We start from the raw sequence: 11193 nt of genomic DNA on the forward strand, positions 1-11193 counted from the left end.
TTCCCACCTGAGTGAACACTGAGCAAGACTTTCAGAGCTTTCTGCTCTCTGGTTTTCTAATCTGTGAAATGCTAGTCATAACACAGACTCCTCCAAGCAGTCATGAGGATATATACGTATACCGGAAGCATGGCTGGCGCAGTATAGGTCATAAGGCCTAAACTCTGTAAATGGTAGCTCTCGTTAGGCCATTAAAAGGTTAGTGAGCCTGAACCCTGACTCCAGTCCTCTGGCTTTCACCTGCTGCACAGTGCTGTACCAACCCCTGTCTCCCCCAGCTAACCTGAAACAGAGGCCCACACTGGGAGAACAGCAATTAACTTCCCAGGAGGCTCCCAACCATCTTCCACATGTCTGCCCAAGAGGCCTGGGTTCCTCTCCCCATCTAATGTAAACTGACAGTCCAGGCATTTAATTAACATTCACTGAAGACCTGTATGTCATACACTGGGTACAAGGAAGCTGTACTTTCCGCTCCCCAAGAAGGTGCAGAGTTGATGGGGAGTTGTATATGTAGTCCAATTCAAGGGTGAAAATGGGGTTCAGTAACGTGTGTATGCGGGCACAAGCGTGTGTGTGTATGTGTGTGCCTGTGTGCATAGGAATATATGTGCATGGGCATGGAAGACTTCCTAGAAGACTAGGTTCTTGAATTAAACTGAATCTTTCAGAGTTCATTCATAATGATAGTAGGTGTATTGCAGGTTGAAAGAAAGGTGGAGAGAAACCACCTTTGCGTAGTCAGTGGAGCTGTTTAGTATATGATATTTCTGTAAGTGTGATCCACAGCCCACCTGTAGTAGAGTCAGCTCTGGATCTAGTTTAAAATGGAAATTCGTGAGTATTACTGCCTGAAATGCCAATATCAGGCTAAGCTTTTTATTTAGGGAAAAATATAACAAAATGTGACACACATTATAGGCAAAAACAAGTCTCAGAAGACATAATCCGAGAAAACGGAATGGATAGATGCAGAGAACTAAGGCAGGTAGCACCTTTTCTATCATGCTAATGAGTTAGGCTGCACATTATAGACCCATAGTTCTCTGGGAGTAGTCCCAGGACCACCACCAGCAGCAACAGCAGCAATAGCAGCAGCTGCACCTGGGAGCCTGCTGCAAATACAAATTTGCTGGCCCAGTAATCAAAATATAACTGCTCCAGACAATAGCAGCCACTGAAAAATTTTAAGCATGAGAACAACATGGTCCAATTTGCATTTCAAACAAATCACACAGAGTGCCCTGCAAAGGATAATCTAGGAAAAGCGTGACTAGATGGTGACCAGGTATGAAGCAGAACTGAGGGTTTTGATGGCCCCACGCAGTCGCCGGTGAGATTATTGACCTTGGCCTCCTACCCTCCCGGGAAGGCTAGCTGTACTGCATGAAGTCATCCTCCAAACAAGGGGTTACCAGAGGATAAGGGAGCCTTGGCCAAAGGAAGTGCTTGTCCAGGTGACTCAGCAGTAGCTGTTTCAGAGCTGCAACCGACACATATGCAATGCCTCCAAAGAGCAAAGTCTTCTAGAAACATCCTCATGTGAACTGATGGAATCCTGCAATAAACACGAAGGCTTCAGTCACCCAGCCCAGCCATGCAGTCAACACTGGCACAAACCATTTCCTCCTGTCCTGAGTCTCCAGAGTCCCAAGTGCTCCCAAGTCCAATCTCTAGCCTTTCTGGAACTCCCACACTAATTGTGCAGCCTCTCTGCATAACTCTTAGCCAGGTGCCTCTGTGCCACAGACACGACAATATCCAGTGGGTGCCTCCACAGGGCTTAGGACTCTGATAGCAGACACTTCCCCTCATCTCAGATAACAGCAAGCTCAAGCCTACTCCCAGTCCCTGATGACTGGTTTGGGTACTGAGCCCCTGCATCTGGGTTAGGCACCTAACCCTACACTGGTTAGGCATCTGGGTTGGGCATCATTTTGGGTGCTTTTTGCTGAGATAACCAATTGACTATAGGTGTCTGATTCTTTGGCTTCATGGCAAAAGTTTCATTTTCTCCAAATTTATTATCTTTTAAAACATGGTCTGGAAAAACCAGATTGTATTGCTTTCTCTCTGCTTAGTTGACCTCATTTTTTTGTCTCGCATACCACTACCCAATACCTCCAGCATGGGATCTTTGGAAAGATTAAGTAAAGCAGGTGAGATGTTTGTCACAACGCCATATGGCTAAGTGCTCAATATGCTACCTATCACCAGCAGGTTCTGTAGCAGCAACAAAGGCAACAGCACCTGACACTGTAGCTTCCAGAAGAGGCTCCTGGCTCCTGGCTTTAGATCAATGTAGCTCCAGCCATTGCAGCTGCTTGGGGAGTAAATCAGCGGACAGAAGATCTTCTGCTCTGTATATCTGACTTTCCAGTAAAAAACAAACAAACAAAACAACAACAACAACAAAAAAAACACTGCAGGTATAGCAAACCTCAAATGGAATATATTGCATCCCTCTCCCTCCACTAGGCTGCTTTTGCCTGTAAGTTATCCCTGCTTTTCACAGCACTTTCTATTTCAGACTATCATGATTGTCCACTCTGAATAAAGTTTCTTTTTTTAAGATTTATCTTATTTTTTATTGGAGTCAGATATACAGAAAGGAGGAGAGCCAGAGAGGACAATCTTCTGTCCACTGATTCACTCCCCAGGTGGCTGCAGTAGCCAGAGCTGAGCATCCGAAGCCAGGAGCCAGGAGCTTCTTCTGGGTCTCCCATGTAGGTGCAGGGTCCCAAGGCCTTGTGCCATCCTCAACTGCTTTCCTAGGACACAAGCAGGGAACTGGATGGGAAATAGGGCCACTGGGATTAGGATCCTGGTGCGTGCAAGGCAAGGACTTTAGCTGCTAGGTTACAGCGTTGGGACCATAAAGTTTCTTTTGTATGCTAGGTCTGACTCTACTCTTTCAGCAAAGAAAACATTTCCAAGTTTTTCTGGACATCGAAGATACTTAACATAAAATTGCTTCAGTTCACTCCATTGGTTCAAGTTTTGACACAGAAATGTGACATGAGACATTTATTGACACATGGCAATCATATTAATTTAAGTTGAGAGTATTACTATATGATAATATGCACAACTATTAGTAACACATGTGTGACCTCTATCATCATGTGATCAACACTTAGTATAAGAAAGGCATGCAGAATATTGATTTTGATAAAATAAATGAGAGCAGTAGAGAAACTGGAAATATGAAATATAGCTAAAGACTACTGGAAAAGTAGACAACAGATGATGAAAATGTAAAACAAGCTTTACAGTCTGGTATTTAGAATGATCCCCAGCATCAACAAAAGCTGTAACATGTTCTATTACTCCTAAGCAAATCACTACTTCTTTTCCAAATAGGCAAATTCTCTGGTCTTGTAAGAACATAATCCTTATTTCCCCAGCACACATTCTCTCATTAAGGCGAGTTACTGTGTTATCAATCTCAGCACTGAGCTGCCAAATAGGACTCTTTTCCCCAGGGTTGGCCCAACTTCCTGCCTGTGTGGAGCCCGGAAGGCATACCTGGGCAGGAGCAAGCAAGACACTCAGCTGCAACTTCTCTGGCCACAGACTCTCGCTAGGGAGTGGTCACACAACAGGAGTAAGCATTACACCAGGAAACAAGGTCAAGGCCCAGCTCCTTTAAGCTTGAGACTTGAGGGGCTCCTGATGAGTCCCCAGAAAAGAATCCAGAAGAGGAAGATGGGTGGAGAACAACCAGATGGCAGGAGATTCCTCCTTTGCCTCGTTGTCAGCCTTCTGCTTCAAGGTAAGATAGGACCAGCAAGGGGAAGGGCAGTGTGCCATTCTAGAAGCTGTCTTGATGTCCTGCCAGCTCCTGGAAGACATGTCAAATTAGTGCAGCAGGGCTGGCATGATGGCTCAACAGCTGTATCCTCTGTCTGTGGCGCCAAGCTTCCAATATGGGTGCTGGTTCTAGTCCTGGCTGGCTGCTCCACTTCTGATCCAGCTCCTTGCTTATGGCCTGGGAAAGCAAGAGATGATGGCTCAAGTCCTTGGACCCCTGTACCCACATGGGAGACCAGAAGAAGCTTCTGCTCCCAGCTTCGAATTGGCTCACCTCTGACCATTGCAGCCATTTAGGGAGTGAACTAGTGGATGGAACACCTCTCTCTCTCTCTCTCTCTCTCTGTAAATCTGCCTTTCAATTAAAAATAAAGAAATCTTTAAAAAATAATTAGCATGCAAATATTCCTTCCATAATGTCTCTCTCTTTATATCCTTTTCATGACAGATAGGAAGGCATGTCACCAATGCACACAGATTTTTTTCTACTCGGGTTTATATAGGAATCTACCAAATGCCTCATTTTTCCATCTTTCAATTCCATCTTTTTATTGACTCCTGATGCTTCATCTACCACAGTCCTTTCCCTCTTTCCTTGTCTATGGTATGTATGAGAGTGGTCAGTGATTTTTTTTTTTTGTAAGATTTATTTATTTTTATTGGAAAGGCAGATACACAGAGAGGAGGAGACACAGAGAGGAAGGTCTTTCTCCCAATGATTCACTCCCCAGGTGACTGCAACTGAGCCAATCCGAAGCCAGGTCTCCCACGCAGGTGCAGGGTCCCAAATCTTTGGGCTGTCCTCAACTGCTGTCCCAGGCCACAAGCAGGGAGCTGGATGGGAACAGGGCTGCTGGGATTAGAACCTGCGACCATATGAGATCCCAGCACGTGCAAGGTGAGGACCTTAACCACTACGCTATTGCACCGGGCCTGGCCAGTGATTTTTAAACAGGCTCTAAAGGAGGCCATATATTATAACACTAAGGGTGGGGGAAGATCAACTCAGGATAGAAAGAACCACATACTTCCCCCAAGAGGGAATGCTTATTCCTAATCTGGGTACACTCCCTAAGTAATCATGGAAAGGTAAAGGAGATACAGAGAAGCAAGCAGAGAAAGCAGATGATGCAGTAGTGGCAGTATGACAAAGATTCTGTTCAGGAACTACTCGGATGGTTCCCTGGCCTTGACCAAGAAGTGAGATCTGCCTTGGCCTGTGATTGGGTATGCATCAGTGAAGTGAGCTAGTGATTCCAATATTTGAAATAGCCTACAAGATAACCAGAAGAGCAAAATGAATCCATAGCACCAAGGTAAGGTATGAACCCATCCAGAACATGGTTCCCATATCTGCCTAGCAAGTACACCTCTTCTCTTTGTTTACTTCTCTTATCTCAGTTCTTGCATTCAGTAAACAGAAGTCTCTAAGAATCAAAAAGAGAAATATGTAACAACAGATATCTGAGGATCCTAGACTCCAAGCTCTAGGGAAGTGCTAAGCAGGCCAATGGCCCTGCTAGGTGGAACCAAAAGCCCTGCAATGTGGATATTTAGGGACTCTTTGAAGCCATCACCATTACACTAAGGTCAAGTTTGCATACAGATTTGAGCAGATTTGGCTTGAGAACAAACAATGGGAATGAGAGTGGAGTTCTGACTTGGCTCACCACACCAACTTCCTCCATTTGCCTACTAGCCCGGCCCAACCTCCCCAACCCCGGCAGGAAGGGCTTAAGCCAGGAAAAAGGGAGCCCTGGCTCTTCCTGGAACACCCCTTCCTTTCTTTCTGCAGAGGCCCCAGCCCTCTGCGGAGCTGCTAGGAGGCCGTCACTCACAGGCTCTGCTCTCTACAGGAAGAGCCAACGCTTTCACCATGAATTGCTCAGGCTTTGAGCGGCATGGGGTGGATCCGGCCATCTTCCAAGCAGTGTTTGACAGAAAGGCCTTCCGTCCAGTCACCAACCAGAGCTACCCTACTCACGTCAACATCTCCTTCACCCTGTCTGCCATCCTCCAAGTGGTGAGACCTGGGCACGCAGCTTCCCTTAGCTTCTAATAGGGGACAGGACTCCCCTCCTAACCCAACATTGCACTAATAAATGATCAACAGGTACCTTGAATGGGTTTTGTACAGACTGGGATGGGGTAGGCATGAACAGGAATGCTGCAGTGATGTTTTTTTCCAGGAGGCATTTGTACTTGAGTCCTGTCCTTTTTGGAATGTTCTGTATGTCAGTTAAAATTTGAATTTTTCCTGCATACAATGGGGAAACTAATAAAGAAAAGATAATCCAACATTCAGAACTGTGGCCCCTAAATGAGCAACTGCTGGTGAGATATGAGGTGGGAGGAGGGCCAAATGGCTTACACTAACAAACCTGGGTGGAATTTTCTTTATCAGGATCCACAGCTTCAGCTGATGACTTCATTCCTGTGGATAGATCTGGTAAGGTCGACTCAGATATGTCTTTCTTTTTTCCATGTGTACTTTCAAATTTGAGGTGTTGGGAGTAACTTAAAGATCAGAAAACTAGAAAGTTCTAATCTCTACGCAAGACATAAAATCTTCCTGGGAAGAAAATATGCCCATCTAGAATTGCACCTGCCCCAGGGGTACAAACTTCCCTGGTGGCTTAGCAAGGTAGAAATGGCAATGGCAATAAACGGCCACATGATTACAGGCTGATGGATTGGCGTGTGCCTGATTCTAAGTGGTTTTAAACCCCATTTACAATCTACCTGGGAAAAGGCCACTAAGGAGCAATTAGTTGATGCCATTGGTTAAAAAGAGATGGGGAGACAGCCTGAGGTCATTTGGCACACAAATGGGAGGCAAGGATCAAAGTATGAAGAAGAAGGGAAAGGCAGGGGAAGGCTGCCGGGACAAGCTCGCCATCACTTACCTCTACTCCTCACTGTCGTGGCTATAGACATGGAACAATCCTTTCATCAGCTGGGACCCAGAAGAATGTATCGGTATCAAAGAACTCTCTGTGTCAGCTGAACAGATGTGGCTCCCAGACATCTTCATCTTGGAATCGTGTGTATCTGGCCTGGGGCAGGCTAGCCTGAAACACCACATGCACAGGACAGCCCAGGCTCATTGTGAGGTGTGGGGCCTCCAGAGTCAGGCAAGGGAGGTCTCCACTACCAGGAAGAGCAGACACAAGATAGAGTGACATTAGAGGAAGAGGACAGAAAGAGCCCAGGGGAATACCTGATGGGGAAGAGAGACAAGAGGGATACCCACGGACCCCCTCCCCTCCTTTCCCCAACAGGATGAACGTGAGTCTGACACCTTCAGGCTTCACCACCTTTGTCACCAGTGAAGGGCAAATCAAGTACAGCATGCCCATGCGGGTGACCAGCATCTGCAACCTGGACATCTTCTACTTCCCTTTTGACCAACAGAACTGCACCCTCACCTTCTGTTCTTTCCTCTACACAGGTGAGTGTGACATGCCGGAGTTATTTGGGATGCGCAGGAAGATTTGTAAGTGGAGTATGCATTGTTAAGAAAAGTTTAGCTCAATGTTTCTCAACTCCAGCTGCCCACTAAAGCTTTTTCCAAAGACCCGTAACTTAGTCTAGACCCATAACATAGAGCAGGTGGGGCTTGGCAGCGTGGCCTAGTGGCTAAGGTGCTCGCCTTGATCCCATATGGCTGCTGGTTCTAATCCCGGCAGCTCCACTTCCTCTCTATCTCTCCTCCTCTCAGTATATCTGACTTTGAAATAAAAATAAAATAACTCAAAAAAAAAAAACATAGAGCAGGTGGATCATTGCAGGTGCATCCAGGTCTCGTGCATTTTCTATCTCTTCAGGTGATGCCAATGTATAGACAGAGTCAAGCATCCTTGCTCTATATCTTGGATGGCACTCATCCCACATGAAGGCCACTTGACCCTGAGCTGCTCCATGCCTATAAGTTTTAGCTCTGCCTTTAAAAGCTTTTAACAGCTAACAGACTTAAATGAGTAAATTAAAGTCCCTGAATACCAGTAGATAATCATGTGGCAAAAGTGGAGACATTAATCATCATAATGGGCAGGTATGATTCCAGAAATGTTGAGCTGTTCAAGTTTGGTTCTGCTAAGACGGCCTCGACACAGCTAGAGAATTAAGAATAAAAAAATGGGCATTTTCCTGAAGTCTTGACTCACGTTTGAGTCATGGCCAATAACATTCCCTTAACAGCCTTGACTCACTCTTGCTTTCCACAACAGCAGCAAAAATCAATGCTGCAGCCCCCAGTGCATGTGAGCTGTTAGTCATATAACCCACTTATGAGAGAACCAGGACAGAGCAGAAAATCTGCAGAAGAAGCTCCTTGGGGAGGTGGGTGGGAATCCAATGTTGGGGACAGCAGGCTTGGGGTGCTTCCAGACAAAGCTGACTGGGCCTCCCTTCCAGTGGACAGCATGCTCCTGGGCATGGACAAAGAGGTGTGGGAGATCACCAACTTGTCTCGCAAAGTCATCTGGACCCGGGGAGAGTGGGAGCTCCTGAGCATCAACAAAGCCACTCCAAAACTGTTCGTTGGCAAAAACCTCTACGACCAGATCATGTTCTATGTGAGTCCCCAGGGCCCCAGCTGGCCTTCTGATCCAGTCACTCTTTTGATTTTCTTCTTCATCTAAAGGTGCTTAAGGAAGCAAGAAGTTCCAGAAGGTAAAGCACCTGCTGCCACAGCACCCTTGACCTGTCTGCCCTCAGGCAGGATCCTCAGGTTCTCCCTCCTGTCCCTTCCTGCCCCCATTGCCCCTCCCCACCACCCCAAAGAGCAGAGGAAGGATTGGGTTGTTAGAAGCACTACTACTCAGAATGGACAATTCAAACACCTCCTGCCTTGCAGGGTCCACAATCATTGCATGCTTACAGGTTGAAGAGAAATCAAAATAGAGCACATATGTTCAACTCTTATACACAAGGACACGGTGAAATAGACTGTTATCTCCCACATACTAGCTAGGACTAAAGAAGCCAAAGACACACATTGGGCCCTCTGGGAGCTACTGCCTCACCATCTCCCGCATTCTCTCTGCAGGTGGCCATCAGGCGCAGGCCCACCCTCTATGTCATAAACCTCCTGGTGCCCAGTGGCCTTCTAGTGGCCATCGACGCCTTCAGCTTCTACCTGCCAGCCGAAAGCCAGAACCGCGCTCCCTTCAAGATTACCCTCCTGCTAGGCTACAATGTCTTCCTGCTCATGATGAATGACCTCCTCCCTGCCACCGGCACCCCCCTCATCAGTACAACCCTCTCCTGGTTTCTGGAGCAATATAGGCAGGAGGGGACAGAGACACAGACCAGCAAAACTGGCAATTGCTCAACTTAAGGAGGGAAGGGGTTCTAAGGAAAGATGGGATTTGGAAATGAGCTTTGGAAGAGCTTAGAGGTGCATCTTCCCCCTGTGTATTTACAACCTGCCTTGCCCTCAGGTGTCTACTTTGCCCTCTGCCTGTCCCTGATGGTGGTCAGCCTGCTAGAGACCGTCTTCATCACCTACCTGCTGCACCTAGCCACCACCCAGCCCCCACCCATGCCCTGGTGGCTCCACTCCCTGATGCTGCGCTACACCAGGAAATCCTGCCCCGCCACCGCACCCCAGGACAACAATAAGAGCCTGGGTCACAGCACCACCCACCTGCCAGGTAAGGGAAGTCAACTCTGCCCTCATCACTCCTGTCCCCTTCCCTGTCCTCCTCTGTCCCCAAGCACCCTCACGGTCCAGGGCTGAGTCTCTGTCTCCTGCACAGGCCTGAAGGAGCCAGTAGAGCTAGTGGCAAAGGGACCGGGTCTCGTGGTGGCAGAGGTGCACGGCTGCCCCAAGCAGCCCAGGTGCCGGCAGGAGCACGAAACCCCACAGCAGCAGCAGCTGGTGGAGCTGTGGGTACAGTTCAGCCACCTGATGGACACACTGCTCTTCCGCCTCTACCTGCTCTTCATGGCCTGCTCCATCATCACCATCATCATCCTCTGGAGCACCTAGGCACACTCTCACCTCTTTCTGAAAGCCGCAATTTGGGATTTCTTCCTGTCTTAGGGCCACGCTGACCCAGACCCCTTCCCTCATCTTAGCCAGTCATCCCAAGGGGCTATCTTAGTGGCTGCTTTCTATATTCCATAAAGTCCCATCCAACACCACCAAGCAGGTCAGAGCAGCCTGAATAGATCCTGGACTTCTCACATGCCAGGGTCCTCATTCCTGCTCATGTGTAGTGTCCCTAAGCTGCCCCAACTCCTAACCTCCCTTATCCACAGAAACCCAGACCACGAGAGTCTCCCCTTGATCGGTCAGCCCTAGTATCCAAGAGGCACTGCTCCCTCCATCTGTCTATCATAGGGTATAGATTGCTACTGCAGACACTTCAATATTTCATTCTAACGGGTATAATGTGATTTGATTTTAAAAGCTTCAGATGGGGCTGACATATGATACAGCATGTAAGGCTGCCACCCGCAACTCCGGCATTCCATATGGTCACTGGTTTGAATCCCAGCTGCCCCACTTCTGATCCAGCTCTCTATTTAATGACCTGGGAAAGCAGCCAAGGGTAGCTGCATTCACATGGGAAACCTGAAAGAAGCTCCTGACTCCCAACTTTGGACTTGCTCAGCTCTGGCCATAATGATCATTTGGGGAATGAACCAGTGGATGGAGGTCTTTCTCTGTCTCTCTCTCTCTCAGAAGCTCTGCTTTTCAAATAGATAAATAAATTTTTAAAAATTGCTTCACACACTTCCAGAGTTGTGGTTTTTTTCCCTGAACTTTTATTTACATGTGTGTGTTACATCACAGGATTTTTTCCTCCTGTGTGTTTTCATGTCTCTTTGTGATCCATGATGTCGGCTGAAGTTGTCAGCACAGTGAAACCAGACTGGCAGGATGGGAGCAGATTATTACTCCGTTTTTCCAGGTCTTTCAGCTATATGTCCAATCTGGGGCTGATCACTCCACACTTGTTTGACCTGCCCATAAGGTTCACAACAATTTTCCCAGTTCTGTGATCATCAATGATTTCAAACTTGCCAGTGTAGCCATGCTTCATCATCACAGTGAGGAAGCTTGATGGCCTTGGAGCACAGCCTGATGAGCAGCTTACATTTGTCTCATTTCTCAGCATTGCTGATGCTCTTCCATCAGCCATGACGTTCATGTACACCATCATGGTGTATTTCTTATCTACTTTCCTTTATCCTTTCAACCCTGAAATTGCTCTTTGATATAAACGATATATGATGTCATTTTTCCCCACTGTGACAATTTCCTCTGATTTCCAAATAACAAATAGAGCAGATCTTCTGAATACATATACTTGAGGAGGGCCGGGTCCTGGTTAAATCAACTTCCATTCAGTAACCCAAAAGAATGTG

General features: G+C 47.2%; 1 protein-coding gene and 1 pseudogene across 1 annotated transcript; one reads left to right on the forward strand and one right to left on the reverse strand.

Moving 5' to 3' along the window:
• The first annotated feature begins 3708 nt into the window (after positions 1–3708).
• LOC101532254 (5-hydroxytryptamine receptor 3C) lies at positions 3709–9836 on the forward strand. The gene is made up of 9 exons (XM_058661350.1): positions 3709–3775; positions 5670–5836; positions 6218–6262; positions 6747–6856; positions 7095–7264; positions 8230–8390; positions 8864–9068; positions 9258–9470; positions 9576–9836. The coding sequence occupies exons 1-9, from the start codon at positions 3709–3711 to the stop codon at positions 9806–9808; spliced, it is 1371 nt and encodes a 456-aa protein (XP_058517333.1). The 3' UTR covers positions 9809–9836.
• Positions 9837–10607: 771 nt separating this feature from the next.
• On the reverse strand, positions 10608–10985 carry LOC101532016 (small ribosomal subunit protein uS8-like; annotated as a pseudogene).
• Positions 10986–11193: the final 208 nt, after the last annotated feature.

The sequence above is a fragment of the Ochotona princeps genome, chromosome 3 (assembly GCF_030435755.1).
Source record: "Ochotona princeps isolate mOchPri1 chromosome 3, mOchPri1.hap1, whole genome shotgun sequence".
NCBI classification, from domain to species: domain Eukaryota; kingdom Metazoa; phylum Chordata; class Mammalia; order Lagomorpha; family Ochotonidae; genus Ochotona; species Ochotona princeps.